The 19,421-nt window shown below is 42.1% G+C and overlaps 1 protein-coding gene across 1 annotated transcript in view; it reads left to right on the top strand.

The window, feature by feature from the left end:
• Window positions 1–18,822: 18,822 nt before the first annotated feature.
• Window positions 18,823–19,421, top strand: part of LOC311495006 (protein NLRC3-like) — a gene marked incomplete at its 5' end in the record, with an annotated part of 31,385 nt that continues 30,786 nt past the window's right edge. The window contains 2 exons of the mRNA XM_084554288.1: window positions 18,823–18,833; window positions 19,221–19,389. Of these exons, the coding sequence (XP_084410414.1) occupies window positions 18,823–18,833; window positions 19,221–19,389 (180 nt within the window). The remainder of the gene's footprint in view (window positions 18,834–19,220; window positions 19,390–19,421) is intronic.

A 19,421-nucleotide genomic window follows, 5' to 3' on the forward strand; every position in this document is an offset into this window, starting at 1 on the left:
TTGGAGCCTTCCCCTCTGGAAAAACATCCGGCCCAGATGGCTTTGGTTGTGAATTTTATAAATCATTTCATGACAAAATAGTTCCACTGATGCTGAGGATGGTGAACGATTCTATGAGAAGTAAGACCCTCCCCAATTGATTATATGAGGCACATATCTGCTTGCTTTTGAAAGGGGGAAGGGAAGCGTTGGACCCTGCAAGTTACAGACCGGTTGCTCTCTTAAATTGTGATCTGAAAATAATAACTAAAGTCTTGGCTACGACATTAGGAAGGCATATTTCCACCACTGTACAAACTTATCAGACTGGATTTATCCCAGGTTGGTTTTCTTTTAGTAATGTCTGTCTGCTTTTAAATACGATATACTCAGTGGTAGTGAAAAGTACACAGGCTGCTGTTTTATCTCTTGACGCCCAGAAGGCATTTGATCAGATCGAATGGCCGTACATGCTGAAGACACTGAAGCAATTTGGATTTGGAGAAAATTTGATTGAATGAGTGAAAATAATTGACCTTAAACCAGTATCTTCTATTCTCACTAATTCAGACACATCTCAGCTCTTTGAGTTACAGCGGGGTGTAAGGCAGGGCGACCCTCTTTCTCCTCTTCTTTCTGATATCACCTTGGAACCACTTGCTATAGGTATAAGTGGTCACCCAGGTATTCATGGTGTAAAGTTTGGTGATGCTGAAAGCCTTGTTAATCTGTATGCTGATAATTTATTGATTTGTTTATCAGACCCAATGGTCTCAGTTCCCAACCTCCTGGATTATAGAAAATCATTTAGTAGATTGTCTGGGACACAGTTAACTGGGACAAGTGTGAGTTCATGCCATTGACTAACATGTGTCCTACTTTCTTGAAATCTTTGCCATTTAAATGAGCTACTACTCATATTAATTATCTTGGCCTTAAGATCTCCAGAAACCCCAAACTTTTACTGAAATTGAATTCTTTGGACATGGTGGATAAACTTAAAGCCAGTATTAGAAACTGGAAGTTGCTCCCTCTCTCAATGATTGGCTGCATTAATGCCATTAAAATGGTTGCACTTCCAAGGTTCTTGTATCTCTTTCAAAACCTCCCTATTTATTTGCCATTACATTTTTTTAAAACAACTAATCCAATGTACAGAAGTGTTCTATAAACTCCAGATATCAGTTCATTCAGTTTAAAGTCATACATAGACTGCATTATTCCAAAACTAAACTTAATAGAATATTTGGATCAGTGTCTTCCATGTTTCATAGATGTAAGAGAGCTGAAGGTTCACTCTCACATTTATTCTGGTACTGCCCAGCACTGGACAAACTTTGGAGCGACATATTTAACTGGTTCTCTAGGCAATATAAAATAAATATTCAACCAGACTGTAACCTGGCTATCTTTAGTTCTTCTGGTAGGATATCAACCCTCCCTTCCCACTGTGAGCAGGTTCTCAAAACGGGCACGGTAGCAGCCAAAGAACTGATTTTACTTCATTGGAAGTCTCCATCACCGCCTTGCTTTAAAATATTTACAGTTTAATAAATTAGACTATTTACAGTTAAAAGAATAAATATATAAAAGTCTTTTAGTTCATCAAGTTTATATAAAATATCTGTGATGTGAGAAAATGAGAGATAAAAAGTAGTGTTTACGTGTGTAACCTAACCTGTTAGCTGTCATACGTCAATCATTTCATTCCTGTGTTGTCATTGGTTATCAAAGTCACAAGCCCATCAGAATAAATGAATTGTGTAAGTGAGGGACTAATGGTGCAGGTTAGTGTGATGTGTAGTGAGCATGCAACAAGAGAGACAGGCGCTACCGACCAGAGAGCTAAGACGGAGGCATGGTGGTGTGGGGAGCATTTAAGTTTAGTGGTGGAGGTTGACTACTCGTTGGTCCTGATATAAACTTCTGTGTGACCTGAAGAGGTGAATATGATGCGTCTGCTTGTATCTTGTTCTATATCTAACTGTTCTAGTGTAAAGGGTTAGGGTTATAGTTCTAGTTTGCAGGCCCCACCGCACACAAGCTTCATCAACAGGTTAAAATCTCATTAATAGTGTGTTTTATAAATGAATGTGTGTGGGCCACAGGTTAATATTGAGTTTTGAGTTGTGAATTAAAGCACACTGTTTTAAAGGTGACTTGAAGATCCTAAAGAGATCAGAGTTAGTTTTAAGAGTATCTTACAAATAGTTTGTTCTTTAAGTTAAAGGAAAGGTGTGAAACCAAGAGAACCTGTGAATTTTATTTTGAAAACCTCTTTATTTACATATTGCATTTTATTTTTACTGGGTGATCAAAACCTTTACATTTTATTTTATTTTGTAAATAAATACCTGAGGAGGAGGATTATTGCATTTAAAGTAGAGTTGTGGTCATTTATTAAAGTAACCTATATTATTAGAGTTACATACGTTATAAAAGTGACATATAAAATAGTTGTATCTTTCTACAAGGAGCCCAGTCTCATAGTATTAACCACTCCAGCTTTATATTTAACTGCATGGGACCTGGGTTACATATGTTTTAGTTCAAACTGTTATTAAAAGTGTTAAAATAACATTTCATGAAGGTTAAAATAGTTTGATGAATGGGTTAAAATGTAATAAATAAGTTTGAAATGTTTTTTTTAAAAGACACAGAAGTGCATTATTAAATCTTTCATTTTATTTTGAAAGAGCTCATGGTGAGAGAGGAAGTACCAATGGAGAAAGAGGGTAATACTGGTCCCTGATTGGTCAAAGGTGTGTGATTGGTGGGGTCAGACCGGAAGAGAGAGTGAGTGTAAAAATGAATTAGAGAATGAACGAGAACGAGAGACGATCGGAACGAGCGCCGACGAGTCACCTGGCAGTAATGTAATGTAATGAGATAAAGTGGTAGTTTCAGTATCTAGAGGACTGTCTGCTCCACATTCTGGACCTGGACAGCTGAGCTACGCCTGATTGGGGACAACTAGAGACATTTCTGCTCCAAGTTTCTTTGTAGTTGTGCACGTTTCGCTAGCTTCTGAGCGTCATTAGCATTCGCTAGCTAAGTGAATGGAGCATTAGCCGCTGCGTAGCTAAAGCAGCTAACTCTGTGGCTGAGCCTTGCTGTTTCTACACGGGACCGTGAGGATTTATCTGGAACACTGCCGGTACCGGGACAAGTTGTCGGTCGGACGTCGTCTCAGGCGGGTTGCCTGTGGAGACTCCATCTTTCTTTCACCTGTCTGCTTCCATATTGGGCCATTACCTTCAGCCTCGCCCTTTCATCACAGACTCGGACTGGATCAACTTCATTTAAATCACCAGTGTGGGAACACTTTGGTTTCCCGGTGCAACATAACGGTGATGGCCAGGGGCGCAACTACACAGTTTTCGGGGGGTATGCAACATCGATTTCGGCGCCCCCCCCCCCCCCCCCGGCACAAAAAAAAAAAATGCATGTTTTAGTTAGGCTACCGAGGCAACAGATTTATTTACACATATTACACATTTACACATTTTTTACACATTTACACATTTACACATTATCACAGTTACTATCCAGCCCACTGGCCGAGGGAGACCTAAATTGTGACATGTCGTGCCTTGGCACTTGCCCATTTGTCAAGTATCGCCTCAAAGGAAATAGACCTGGCCAGAGTATTTTCAATAGAGATCACTGACAGCTGTGTTAATCTGTCATTACTCATGGTTGACCGAAGGTAGGTCTTTATCAGCTTCAGCTTGCTGAAGGATCTCTCAGCAGAGGCAACGGTCATTGGCATTGTCAGGAACACTCTGAGGGCCACAGTCACATTGGGGAAAACCAGGTCAAGATTTTCCTGTAGCAGATAGTTCAATTTGTCTATAGCCTTTTTGCATCCCTTTAACAGGCGGCTAGCAGGATATATCTCTTGAATTATGTCTCTAGAGACATCACTGGTAGACAGGGCATATGTGGTCACAGATTCCTCTAATTCTGCTTGTGTCATCTGGTCCATCTGGGCTATGAACCGGAATCTTTTGGACACAAGAAACAGATTTTCAAATCTGTCTGACAGCTCCTGGATGACAGTATCAACAATTACATTGAAAACCATGCATCTGAAGTTCTCTTCAGGTTCCTGGTGCAGATGTTCACTGCTGCTGGTGTCATCATAAAACCTTTTTGGTTTTCTGACACGCCTTTGTTTGAATACTGGACATCCGTCCATTTCAACTGCTAACTTGCGTGCAATGTCAACTGATTTCTGGAACCCCTCCTCTCTATACTTGAACATGAATTCCTTTAAGGAATCAATCATTCTGATAGCCATGTCCATTGAGACATCAGCTGCTTGCAGGGCTTTGCTAACAAAGCTGATTTCAGACAACAGGTCATACCAGATTATGAGGCACACAAGGAATTCCATGCAAGTCATTTCTTCAGACAGTGATTTTGCCTCTGAGACAGTTTTGCTATCATCAGAGGTTTCTTCTAGCTGTTCCAAAGCATCGAGAATGCCCCCTAATTGATAGCGTACAGCTTTCACTGACTCAATTTTGGCTTCCCACCTTGTGTCACTCAAGGGTTTAAGGGTTATGTCCACAAACTTCTGTAAGACATCCCATCTCTTTACCGATGATGAGAATGTAGTGTAGAGCCTCTGTAGTGTTCCAAAGAATGTCAGACACACTTTATTTGAAGAGGCTGCATCACATAGCAGAAGGTTAAGACTGTGACTACAGCAGGGGATGAACAGAGCCTCTGGATATTTCTGTTGTACTAGGGCTTGAACACCTTTGTGCACTCCTCTCATATTGGAACCATTATCATAACTTTGGCCCCTACAGTTAGCAAGATCTAACCCCAGACCATCAAGAACAGCTGACAGGGTGTCGGTGAGGCCTTGCCCAGTGGTATTTTTTACAGCGGTGAAACCCACAAAGGACTCGTGTATCGTTGCCTTTTTGTTTTCGTCTGTATGTACATAACGAATGATTACTGAGGCCTGCTCTTGTTTTGAAATGTCAGGTGTGCAATCCAGTTCCACAGCAAAGTACTTGGAGGCTTTTATCTGAATGCAAATTTTTCCAAGTACACATTCAGCAATAGAATGCAAAAACTCATTCTGTGTGCACCATGACAGGTAACTTGTTGTTTCTTTGGAGGCTACCTTTTGTAAATGTGCTGCCATAATCAGGTCATATCTGGCTAAGACCTCAAGAAAACCCAAGAAATTTCCATTTTTCGGACTGCCTAATTTAGCATCTTTTCCCCTCAGAGGGAGGTTTCGTTCAGCAAGGAAGAGTATACAATCAACCACCCTTGTGAGCACACCTCTCCAGTGTGCCTTTTCACGGTCTAGTGCCCTCTGTATGTCATTATCGATTGTTTTCCCTGTGCGCAAACGGGCTGCTAGTTCCTTCCACATGAGGTAAGCATTGATGTGAGACGTGCTGATTTCATGATTTTGTAAAGTTTTGGAAAGGCACTGCCAGTTACTGTACCCCACAACAAGGCGCTTATCCACCACTTTAGCTCCACCAAAAAGCTTACATGCAAAGCAGTACACTTTGTTTGCAGTTTTGGAGTACAATAGCCAATCCCTATGTACTTTTTCTCCATTGGATAAAAGGCGTGAGCAATAAGCTTTAGAAAAACACCTTCTGCTTTTCTCTGATCTGGGGTATGGCCCATCAGGACATTTCGGTGGGCCATTCTCTACCATGAGCTGTCTCAGAGTGTCCCCTATCTCATGTGGTGCAGGCCAGTCAGATGGGTCTTGTGGCAAAGTTCTTTCTCTAGCAGCTCCTCTTTGTTCCACCTGCACTTCTTCCTCTACCTCAAGTGGCTCTCCATCACTCTCTGATCTATCATTTTCCAAAAGGACAGTAAAAAGGCCAGTAAATAACTTTCAACCACCCTGCATTAGGTCTGATTTTGTGTAATCAACACTAAAATACTTCCTACCTGATGTCATCATGGGCCTCCTCCTCCTCCTCTCTGCCTGTTGCTGTCTCCTCCTCCTCTTCTCTGCCTGTTGCTGTCTCCTCCTCCTCCTCTCTGCCTGTTGCTGTCTCCTCCTCCTCCTCTCTGCCTGTTGCTGTCTCCTCCTCCTCTTCTCTGCCTGTTGCTGTCTCCTCCTCCTCCTCCTCTCTGCCTGTTGCCGTCTCCTCCTCTCTGCCTGTTGCCGTCTCCTCCTCCTCCTCTCTGCCTGTTGCTGTCTCCTCCTCCTCCTTTCTGCCTGTTGCCGTCTCCTCTGTCTCATTTCTCTCCTCTCTCTCCCTCATGTCTTGTCCACTAGCCCATATTAAACAACCAGCTTAATGACTTTGCAGACTTTCTGCACATATTACACATCTATCTGATTCAGTCCAGTTACCAGTAGGCCTAATCATTCATAATACATCAGTTAACTAAATCCAGAACAGAATAGTGACTGTCCTACACTTCCACCTCATATTAGACCTACCTGCTACTTGCCCTTTCATTTCCTGATCCATCTCCATCCTCACACCTGAATAAAATTGACATCTCATTAAATATAGTTGATTTACTCACATAGGCCTGGTTGAAACATGCATTAGTCCACTAAATAACTATTCATTGTTGTGTGTTGCAGTCTACTGTTAGCTTAAATATTCACAATTAGAAAACAACAACAACAACAAAAAAAACAGTCTGTTTTGCACATCATTATGTTGAAGTGATTCTCTAGTTACATCTGGGCGTGAGCTACTTGTTAATGTTGCCTCTGACATAAGGGAAAAAAGGTATAGGCCTACAGTAGGCTATATCATAACACTGTGTCAAGAAGATTAACTGTAGGTCATTTTGGCTTAGCCTACTATTGGTGATACTCATGAAAATGTCAGGCCTAGCAAGTAGTGTTAAAGATGATTAATAAATCAGTACATCTGATTTCACATCATGTAAGCAGCCACAAACCAGTCCCACCAGGATTTCCAGCCCCTTTTTGTTGTTTTCTTTACTTAAATCAAAAAGTCTAAACAGCTTAATAAGACAAAAACAAGGCAGACAGATTGAGAAACACTGTTTCCTTTTTATTTTCTGTAAGAATCTTAACATTAGTACTGGAGTGTAAAAACGTGTTACCCCAGTACTTAGTGAGGCGAGATAATTAACCAAAACAAACAATCAAAATGCTTAGCAGTCACCCATATGCACAATGCACTGAGGACAGTCCGCCCCGGTCGACAATCGCGACGGGGATGAGGGGGGCCACGGGTGAACCCCCGGAGAGGGCGCAGGGAGCACTCGGTCCACGCCCCCGGCAAGCGGCGAGGGCCGGAGCCGCGAGCCACCTTCGTCCCCGAGCCTTTCCAAGCCGGAGCCGGTCGCGGTGGTGTGTGAAAATGGCTGCGCGTGTCACTGCCACATAACAATTAATATCACAAACGATTTCTAAATCCTGACCTAGAACTGTGTGCATCAGCAAGAAATCACTACAATTTCCGTTTGCCTGACCAAACTAAGTTATGTTAGCTAGCAGCAGCACAGCAGCATCTAACGTTAGCCTTGTTTTCTGTGAAGTTATTTGTTTCATTGTAAGTTAGTTCATACCTGTTTCTGTCTTTCATCCATTTCATGATTTTCTGCCGCATTCCTTCAGACGCCTTCTCCTTTTCTTTTTTCCTCTTTCGATACTGAGCTCCTGACAACTTTTTTCCCTTCTCCATCTTTCTTCAATCACCACGTCAATCGCAGCGCCCCCCTCCCCACCTCCTCCCTCAACTGGGGCTTACAAGCACGAAAAGCCTTAAGGAGATTGAGGGCGCCCACCACAGTAACGTCGCTGATTATAGCAAATAGCAAATTTACCAGTGGCCAGGCCTTATATTTTAAACATATTTTGAGAATAGTCATGAGATAAAATCGCAAGAACATATATATATATATATATAGGCCTACATATTATTTTGTCCCATCCTTGTTTTGGCGCCCCCCCTAGCGGTGCGCCCATATGCACCGCATATACTGCATACCCCCTTTTTGCGCCACTGGTGATGGCACGCGAGTGGTGGACCGGACAAAGACTGTCTGCCGACGATGTTTGGCGGAGGTGCGGTGCGTCGCTGGAAACACATCAAACATGCTAACGCACATAAGACGGCATCACCCCGATATGTCTGTCACTGGTGCGAGGAAACAAAACGTGTGTGCAACAAGTTAGTTGAGTTAGTTTCTTCTAATCAAGTTACCAAAGTTGCCAGTTGCTACCTGACTACCTCAGTTTATCCCTACAAGAAATTGTGCTTTTTCTTTTCCTCTGTATGAACAAAATGAATGAATGGTATGAGAACCCTCCTAATGCATTTGTTGGATGTTTTATTCTAGTTTTTACTTTTACAACAGGAGGTGGTTTTTAGTTTTTTCACTCTATTGGTGTCTGTTCAAAATAAATGAATAAAGCTAGTTTTCTACATGTGTGACTTTTTGTTTCTTTTTTCCTGTTGGACCGAACCGTGACTTGTGTGTACCGTTACACCCCTATCATTAACAGAGTTCTTGGTGTCACTAATCATTCTTTCTGTCCATACTGTCTGTGGAGACATCCCCTTCTAGTCTGACTCCAATGAGACAAGATGGAGGACAACATCCACAGTGTTGTTGTGTGGATGAATGATTGTAAAGTTGATCTTCAACTCATCTTGTTCTTCAGCACATCCAGTCAGTATCTCTGTGTTTCCACAGTGTTTCCTGCTGAGCTGCAGTGGAGGGACAGGAACTCAAAGAGGAACTTTGATTAGTGTCAGTCAGACTGCTGAAGCTTCATATTAGTGTCAGCTGAACAGTGGAGTTGTGTTAGGAAGAGACCACTTCACAGTCAGTGTGGACAGCAGGAATCTGAAGAACTCTGTAATGTCCATATGACATGTGACTGTTGTTGGAAGACACACTTGAACATGTCAACTCGTCCTTTAACATTTGAATGACACAAACCTCCTGAGACACCAAATCCAGGAAGAAGAAGGTCCTGGAATCAAAGAACTAATCAACAGTTTGTAGTCCAACATGTGTGAGGAGGAGATATTGATCCTGTAATGAGGTCAGCAGCATCTTAGTGATCTGTGTTGACATGAATAGTTGTCTGAATGTTGTGCTGACGTTTGGATGATGTCTGTAGAAGGCTGACATGATGAAGATCCACAATAACACAAGGACAAAGTCACTCTACTCATTTTAGAGAACAGCTCATTGATCAGGACCCATTTCAGACCTCAACACATCTGATTGATCATCAATCATTTCATCTTTTATTCTTTATTCAGATTGTATTGCTGCAATTTGTCAGAGATCAGCTGTGATTCTCTGGTCTCAGCTCTGAAGTCCAACCCCTCCCATCTGAAACATCTGAACCTGGGTAACAACAACCTGAAGGATTCAGGAGTGAAGCAGCTGTGTGGTTTTCTGGAGAGTCCAGACTGTAGACTGGAGACTCTGGGGTGAGTTCACTGTCTGTTACTGTTGTAGATCTGGGCCCGTATTCCTAAAGATTCTTAGCGCTAAGAGTTGCTCCTAGTGGCCAAATTCTAAGAAAATTCTTAGAATCGTGACGTTTCCCTCTCAAAGTTAGGAGTAGCTCCTAGTAAAGATAAAAGCTATTCCTAAAGAATCTTAGCTCTTAAGAGTGCTCCTAAGGTGAGATCTGCTAAGAGCAGGGAGGAGGACTTTTAGGAGGCTTAGGAATTTCTTAAGCAGAGGAGAAAATGGCTGAAAGAAGAGACAGGAGAGATATTCTCCAAACAATGAATGACAATCAAGCTTGTTACAATCGCAATACAGTAGTCCCTCGTTTATCGCGGGAGTTACGTTATAAAAATAACCCGCATAGGCGAAATCTGCGAAGTAGTCAGCTTTATGTTTTACAATGATTATAAATGTTTTAAGGTTGCAAAACCCCTCACTACACACTTTATACACTTTTCTCAATAACTTGCAAACATACCGCACTTCAGTCACACTGCCAGCGATCAAAGATACTGTATATGTAAATTTGGCAAGCTGAACGCATTCTGTACTGTACAAGAGACACCGTACGGAGGAGATTGATTGACAATGGGCTACAGTCCCTTAGCCAATCAGGACGCAAAAAACAATGCACTGTAAAAGAAAAAGAAAAAAAAAATAAAAAACATGCAAAATTGCACTAAAAAAATCCGCGAGGCCGCGAAAGGTGAACCGCGTTATAGCGAGGGACAACTGTATCATCGGAAATAAAGCCATCACAACACTGAGGTATTTAGCAACAGGAAAAATGCAACAATGCAGCAGTGATGACTTGGGGCCAAATCTACGTCTCTAAACACTTTTATTCTCATTGACCAGTTGAGCCAGAAGCAAACACTGTTCCTCTGTCCAGTTGGGTTTCCTACTTCATTTCTTCTCCACTGCTGTTCGGTTTTTGGAAGATTTGAACATCAACCAACACTGCTTCTTCTAGGCCGGTTAGCAATCACAGAAATTGATGAAAGCTGAGCCATTTTACCCTCGTTAATACCAAATAGGTGAAGTGCAAAATGTTACCAGTGTGGTAAATGAATGAAAGCAAATAAATAGAACTATCAGCATGTGAATACTGTGGTAGTGGCCTGAGTTTAATCACACATTTTATAGGATACTTTTTAAAGTATAGCGTACTATTTATTTATTTTTATGTAAAGTATTATTTATAATTATACAGTCTTCATAGAGATTAGATTCTGTTATTAAGTCTATTAATTTGACGTCTATTCTAGGCCAATTATCACCAAAAGTGTATTTTTATCTAGCTTCTAGGATCAACCAATCACACCTCTTGAAATGATGACTCATACCTAGCAACGGGGTCAACCACACCTCCTCACTAAGATAAGAGTTTTTGTCCATTCCTTGCTAAGAGTTCTCTAAGAATTTTCTGGAATCACTCCTAAGCTAAGACTCCTAGCTAGGAATTTTTAGGCTAAAATAGGAGCTCTCTTAGAGGATTCTTAGAATCTTTAGGAATACGGGCCCTGATATGTTTAATCACCAACTGAATCTAATTTATTTTAAATAAAACTTTATTGTTCCTCTAAGTGAAGACAAATACAAACTCATTTAAATAACTGTGTAATGTTGAGCTTCATTTATGGAGAGAAATTAGTCTCAAAATGGTCAAATGCATGTTCCATGATCCACACGTGAAACATGACATTCACAAATGCGTACCTGGCTATCTGAACGTGTGTGATTGTTTTGCAAATTCACAAATCAGATGGTTCAACTTCACAAAGCTCATCCTTTTCGTTTTCAAAAGACTTCCTGGCTTACGAGTGTCTAAGCCTACGCATACGGATCGGCAGATACAGACAGATCCGGCTGCGCACGCACACGGAGTTTTAAGACTATTTTCACGCTGCTCAGATCCACAGATCCACAAATGCACGGTGCCTTTAAGTGTCACCGGGAAAATGGGAAATCTGGGCTTTGGGCCAAGTGAGCTATATCTTTCCTTTAAGGAAAATTAATCTTTACTGATATAACTCACTTCTCATTTAGTTACAACACTGAACTCAACAGAGGACCACGTAGATATTAATATATATTTTTAATTTAAGATTATTTTAAACATTTAAACATCTTTGGTCCAATAAGTCTTTGGTACAGGCTAAAAGCGGTTAGTGCGCAACCGCAGACAGTACAGAGACCCCCGACTAGTTGGTCTGAAGTGAGTTTATAAATCAAATATAAATGTAAATAATACAAACTAATACTTTGTTATAAACTCTGTGATAATGTTTTGGATAGATGGTGGTATGTAATGCGCTGCTGATTCCATTGCTGATATTCATTCCTGGTCAACACACACATTAATGAGGACACATTTAAAATCTCAACACATCTGATTGATCATCAATCATTTCATCTTTTATTCTTTATTCAGATTGTGGAGCTGCAGGTTGTCAGAGATCAGCTGTGATTCTCTGGTCTCAGCTCTGAAGTCCAACCCCTCCCATCTGAAAGACCTGGACCTGGGTTCCAACAACCTGAAGGATTCAGGAGTGAAGCAGCTGTGTGGTTTTCTGGAGAGTCCAGACTGTAGACTGGACACTCTGGGGTGAGTTCACTGTCTGTTACTGTTGTAGATCTGATATTAGGGCTGGGCGATATGGACCAAAAGTCTTATCCTGATATATTTAGGCTGAATATCGATATACGATATATATCCTGATAGGGAGCTTTTTCAGGTTGTGGATGGCTTACGACTGGGGCTTCTGCAGCGTGCAGTTTCACACACTCTTCGTACTGCAGTTTGTGCCACTGTTTTAGGTGGTGAAAAAGATTTGTAGTGCTTCCACCCTTGGCTGTATCTTGTTTATGGCACTATCTACATACAACCAGGGGTCGCGTTAGCTGAATATTTTCCGTCATTGACCGTTTTTTTATAACTGTGATGGAGAAATCTGAAGCCCATCTGTCATTTTGACAGATTGCAGTTCACACTCCTGACCACTTGGTGATGAGTGACGTTATTAATCGTCTCTTGTCTCTAATCACACTTTTCATTTCAAACGTCATGGAACTTTTATCAGGGCACGATTTCCTGGTACACTTGGACTTCTCTCAATGATGTAGTCACCTGAAATGGTTTTCACTTCACAGGTGTGGCTTGTCACAGTTCATTTGTGGAATTTCTTGCCTTCTTAATGGGGTTGGGACCATCAGTCAGGTTGGTACACAGCTGACAGCCCTTTTTGACAACTGTTAGAATTCATATTATGACAAGAACCAATCAGCTGAGTAAAGAGAAACAACAGTCCATCATTACTTTAAGAACTGATGGTCAGTTAGTCCAGAAAATTACAAAAACTTTACAAAAACCGCCCCAGGAAAGGAAGACCAAGAGTCACCTCTGCTGCTGAGGATAAGTTCATCCGAGTCACCAGCCTCAGAAATCACAAGTTAACATCACCTCAGATTAGAGCCCAGATCAATGGCACACAGAGTTCTAGTAGCAGACACATCTCTACAGCAACTGTTCAGAGGAGACTGCACCAATCAGGCCTTTATGGTCAAACAGCTGCTAGAAAACCACCACTAAGGAAAAACAACAAGCAGAAGAGATTTGTTTGGACCAAGAAACACAAGGAAAGGACATTAGACCAGTGGAAATCTGTGCTTTGGTCTGATGAGTCCAGATTTGAGATCTTTGGTTCCAGCTGCTGTGTCTTTGTGCGACGCAGAAAAGGTGAAGGGATGGTCTCTACATGAATGGTTCCAACCATGAAGCATGGAGGAGGAGGTGTGATGGTGTGGGGGGGCTTTGATGGTGACACTGTTGGGGATTTATTCAAAACTGAAGGCACACTGAACCAGGACACAGGACAATGACTCCAAACACACCTCCAGGCTGTGTAAGGGCTATTTGACCAAGAAGGAGAGTGATGGAGCTGCACCAGATGACCTGGCCTCCACAGTCACCTGACCTAAACCCAGTCAGATGGTTCAGGGATGAGATGGACCACAGAGTGAAGGCAAAAGGGCCAACAAGTGCTCAGCATCTCTGGGAACTCCTTCAAGACTGTTGGTAAACCATTTCAGGTGATGACCTCATGAAGCTCATCCAGAGAACGTCAAGAGTGTGTAAAGCAGTAATCAGAGCAAAGGATGTCTACTCTGAGGACTCTAAGATATGAATCATATTTAGTTATTTCACACATTTCTGTTTACTACATAATTCCATATGTGTTCATTCATAGTGTTGATGTCTTCAGTGAGAATCTACAACGTAAATAATCATGAAAATAAAGAAAAACCTTTAAACTAGAAAATTCCTGTGGAAATTTTGACTGTGCCAAATGCTGCTGGTGCCGTGACTGGATGGGTGTGAGTTTGATGTCATGCATGTTGGAGGGTACAACAAACCAAAGGAACAGGATGACGAGGATGAAGTAGGCCTGGCTGAGAGAGAGACACTGAGAAGGGCCTCCTTCCTTCTAGATCCACGGTTAGCTCACGGTTAGCTCACGGCTAGCTCACGGTTAGCTCACGGTTAGCCGCCACGGCTAGCCTCGCTAACATACCAGAGCTATGCTGGAAGGCTAGCCTAAGGCTAATTCATTGGTTCATTGGGGTTCTGCCTCCCTACTGTAGTGAATGTAATGATGTGAGAGTGCCCAATGTTTTGTCAGTCTGTGTCTGTAATGCTATAATGGGGGCGTCATAGTGTCAGATTCTGCCTCCTTACTATAGTGCTGTAATGGGTCGAGGGGTCATAATGTTTTGGCACTCTGTGTCTGTGTGAATGTGCTCCTCTTCTGCTGCGTGTGTGAGCGTGTGTCAGCTCGTTAGGGTCCGGTTGTCATGGCTACCAGGGCCACCTGCTGCTGAAGTCTCCTTCTGCCTCTCACCTCTGCCTGAGTGAGAAGGAGGTCCAAAAAAACTGGACCCTAGGATTAGGGGTCCCAACTAATGCTCATAAATCAAAAACTACAAGCCCTATCGGGAAAACCAACACATCGTCAGCGTCAGCCGCTTGTCCTCTACGATTTTGTGTATTTCCATGCACGTACTGTGAAGATTGTGGCCACAATCGATTGAGAAAGGCGAGGAGGGAAATTTATTTTGGGTGAAAAACTGGTCTCAAATTCCACATACACACATATGGGGAAAAATTAGAAAACTGGTCGGCGCACTCCTCGCTCGGAGGAAGCTACAGTCCAAACCGTACGTCCCACACAAATCAAACCAACACCATCTGAAAGCCAACAAAAATCCCTACGTTTTTATATATTTTATATCAGTGTACCTCAAAAACTGTGGCCACCCTGTAAGATTGAAACCTTTTTTTTTCGAATTTCGAAGAAAATCTGCTCCCTTTTGGAGCCAGCCTCAAGCGGTCACTTGATGAACTGCAGTTTTTTGCATGGCTGCTCAAGCTGAAGCCTGTTTCCCTTAGTTTAGCCCCACCCACAAGCTCCTCCATTGGCTCTGCCGTCTCTTGTGTGATTGGACGTCCCCGCTGTCACTCCACCTTGCTGTCACACCGGTCTGCTAGTCTGTGGTCAGGAGTCCTTGTTAATCTGCTACTGTAAATTGTTCCTTTGTTCTGCCTGGGTCACGTCAGCTAGAAGGATTGGAATATCAGAGCTTTCATTTACATTAACCTTTGAATCGGTGTCCATGTGTATGTGTGTTTGGTAATTAGGCGCAGCCAGGATGTCTAAAGAAAGAAAAGTGGACATAAGAGACTTCTTTACAAGTCAAAGTGGAAGTTACTCAAAGAAATGCGTTCCAGCCATCCTTCAACACCTTCACTGGCTCCAATAAAGCAGCAGATCCACTTCAAGGTCCTCCTCATCATTTACAAAGCTCTCAATAATCTTGGAAAGTCTATTAGTTTGATTTAAAGTGCTGATAAATCAAACTTCTCTCTTACACTAATTTCAAATCAAATGTAATACTTGACTCCTTCCACTGAATAATGGACATTAGATTCAGTTTCTCTCCACCTGTGATGCCAGTTTGACCTGCCCACCACTGGGTGCTGCTTTGTAAATGAGCTCTGTTTACCATAGATTCCATAAATAAGTGTAAAATTGGTGGTACTGAGTTGGAGTGAAGTTGACTAACAAGGTGAAACACAGAATTGGATGATAATGTTTTGCTACATGCTTTACAACCAGTCAAACCAAAAAAGGGAACATTAAACTTAAAAGTAGCAATAGAAAACTAGAAGAACTACTAGAAAACACAGTCAACTGAAAGATTAGAGTTTTATTAAAAATACTTGTGTCCCCCCACCTCTGAAATCAAAATGTGGTCCTTGACCGAAGCAGAAGTAGTTTAAATACCGTATCACATTAAAACATATATCCATATATGTTTTAATGTGATATATCTCCCAGCCCTATCTGATATGTTTAATCACCAACTGAATTTAATGTATTTTATGTAAAACTTTATTGTTCCTCAAAATGAAGACAAATACAAACTCATTTAAATAACTGTATAATGTTGAGCTTCATTCCTGGTCAACACACACATTGATGAGGACACATTTAAAACCTCAACACATCTGATTGATCATCAATCATTTCATCTTTTATTCTTTATTCAGATTGTGGAGCTGCAGTTTGTCAGAGATCAGCTGTGATTCTCTGGTCTCAGCTCTGAAGTCCAACCCCTCCCATCTGAAACATCTGGACCTGAGCAACAACCTGAAGGATTCAGATGTGAAGCAGCTTCTTGAACTTGTGAAGAGTCCAGACTATAAACTGAAGACTCTGATGTGAGTAGAGGGTTCCAGTCAGTCCATGCTGCTTTCATCAGTATTGTCCTAAACACAGTTAGTATCAAAGATCCAGTGTTTCCTGTAAACCTGCAGCTTCTCAGTGAAGCTGTGAGAGGAGAATGGAGACAAGCTTCAGGATTGGACAGAAAGACAGAGAGAGAGAGACAACAGTCAGCCAATCAGATGAGCCAGAAGCTTGTTGTGATCATGTGTTTGAGTTGATGTGAAGACGACTGTTGTTGTTGTGTTGATGTGTCCAGGAAATAAAGCTGGATTCCAGCTGACAGCCTTCCAAGATGTATAGAGACAGTGGTGGTCATTCATCAGATCTGATCAACAACTGATCACAGCTCTGAGATCAGTCTGACTGAAGCCTGCACATCACAGAACCAGCATTACATTTAGTAACCATGAGCAGAGTCATCACATGTGTCATTAGTTTGATCAGATCTCTTCAATGACAGCCTCCATGTTTATTAGTCAGCTGATCTTTGTTTAAATGGAGCAGCAGTAAATCCATCACTAAAGTGTTGGTGCAGTAATGAAGCGTTCAGGACTCTCAGCAGTTTATTAGTCAAATCTGCAGAGGAAACAGACTTGATGCTAAAAGTCTCTGCAGGTCTGTGTGTGTTCACTCCAACACGTTAACATGAAGCTGAAAGGAAACTGGCTGAGCTCCACAGCTGCTCCACTGCTGCTCTGAACAGGAGTGAAGTCCCTGCTGCTCTTTCTACTGGATGTGATGATGAAGGGAGACTCTGGAAACACTCCTTTACCTCCTCTCTTCTTTCTCCTCCTCTCTACAGGTGGGAGACACCGTGGCAGTAAACAGGACGGTGTGTGAGGTGAGAGGATGAGCTGTGTCCTGATGATCCAGAGGTTGAAGCAGACTCTGACTGGACCATGTTACTGGGAGGTGGAGAGGAGAGCTTCATCCACATGGTCTCCATTTAAGACCATCAACAGAGCTGCACTTCAACTCTTCACAGAGCTCCAACAAATCAAGTCCAGTCCCTCATGAATGATTCAGACACATGTCTAAGGGAGAGGATATCTCTTTTCTGTCTCTACCCGGCTGGCCTTAGTCAGATGGATTCCTCCATATGACCTGAGTTCTGTTCAAGGTTTCTTCCTGTTAAAAGGGAGTTTTTCCTGCCACCGTCTCCTTCAGGCTGCTCTGGAGGTTTCAGGCCGGGTTTTGTAAAACATCTTGAGACAATTTGTATTGTTATAGACGCTTTATGTATAAAACTGAATTGAATAATCTGGCCCGCAGCATGAATCTGCAAAGTACATAGAAGACTACTGGTATTTAGGAAGGTTCATTAAGTATCTGGAATGTCCTATGTTCAACATGGTTCCTGAATGCACCATTTTCTTGTGGTATGGACAGGTGTCAATCTGTTTGATTAGCCAATCAGTGATGTTCAAGTTAACCTACCTGGTAACCAGGTGGGTGGGACTGAGAGGAAAGAGACGGCGCGAGACAGAAAGTCACCTCTAAAACTTAGTTCAATAATCTATATTTATTTAAGTTAGTGTGATTTAGTTCCGTGTCTGCCTGAACCACTTAGTGTATTTGTTTGTTGGAGAGACTGGACGCTCAGTGGAGCCTTTTCTGTCTGGAATTCTACTTAATTGATGCTAAACCGTGATCACACTGAGGACTGATGCTAGTTAGCTCCTCATGCTAACAGTATGAGAGACTTGTTCTTGGGAAACACTTCCTGCACCAAGCTGCTGAGAACCTACTGGATGCTTCTGAACGTGGACGGAGCCTGAGGACGTGTTTCTACACCACAGTGACGGGACACTGCTGAAGGAGGGTTTACCAAACTATATCTAACAGCACTCTGCATCCCAGGAACTGTGAGTACTGTTAAGACACTGAGAACTGGATCCAAATGGGCTCCAACATGCTCTGATGGTTTGGTACCATACACTAATGAACTAAGAATCTATTCAAAATACATTTTCTTCTTTTGATATTAAATTCAACAGTGAACACTCATCAGTCAGTCTATCAGTGTAATAATATGTGTTCATTATCAGCCTGATGAACATTAGAGCTAAAATACTGCAGTCAATGAATGTCAGTATTATGGGATGTGGACAGTTGTAGTTAGTGACAGTGACCACTGGAGGGCAGTGATCATCATAGTTTCTCTGTGTTTGGATCATTAAACTGACTTCATGCAGTTCATCGTTTCACCACCAGAGGGAGACACATCTATCAACACAATTTAAAAACTGGTCTATAGTTTGAAGTCGGCACTTTCTACAAAAGTTGAAACGGAGACTGATGCAGCGTCGTCTGAAATCGTTCATGTGATTTGAACGCACCATCGACTCCAGAGGGTTAATGTGCAATCTGTGTCTATGTCTTCAAAAACAACATTCTATATTAGTTATTAGTTTGAAATGTAAAGGAGGAAATAGAAAACCATCCTAGTATAGTATGATATAAAAACCATATATTATAGTAGGTCATCTCCTAGAAGCTCATGGGTTTGACTTTGCTCAGTGTCGGTTCAGATGTTAAAGAAAACAAAGTGATTTAAAGTCTACATCTATGTTTTATTAAATAGAAGGAAAAGATGGTTGACAGGTGATGACAGGTGATGACTTCTCATTTTACAGCTTCCTGGACAAAACATTTCTACAGTTTCTACTCGCTCTGACTGAGAAAATGAAACTTGCAGACGTTTAGTCTTTGAATAAACAACCAGTCATCTTTAACATTTTCATTTTTATCTTTAATAATTCATCTATACATCAAACACACTTCACTCAAAGCTGGAGACGACACCACAAACTGCTAGAAAATGTGCATTTCTTCTTTAAGGTATGTAAATGACAGTTAGATTCTTTGCTGCCACCTAGCGGCCAACTTCAGCGTCAGCCAGGAAGTCAGATGATGAGGAAAACCTGAAGCCTGTAATCAATGCAGTTCTTAACACCTGGGCACGTGTGTCCATCACTACTGTTCCTGTAGACTCCTGGCCGGCTCTATCACCACCGGAACTCCGGCACTAGGGAGCCAAGCCCAAGACATCGGCACCCTCCACCTCCTGCCTACGTCCCGTGGAGTCGCAGTACTTCATCCAGGAGGATGGAGGGGAGGCTCTGGTGAGCTTGACTCCACTGAAGCTGAGGGAACCCTGGTCAGTGGTGCACAGGGGCGCTGGGGCTCGTC

This window comes from Chelon labrosus (assembly GCF_963514085.1).
Source record: "Chelon labrosus genome assembly, chromosome: 10".
Taxonomy (NCBI): Eukaryota; Metazoa; Chordata; class Actinopteri; order Mugiliformes; family Mugilidae; genus Chelon; species Chelon labrosus.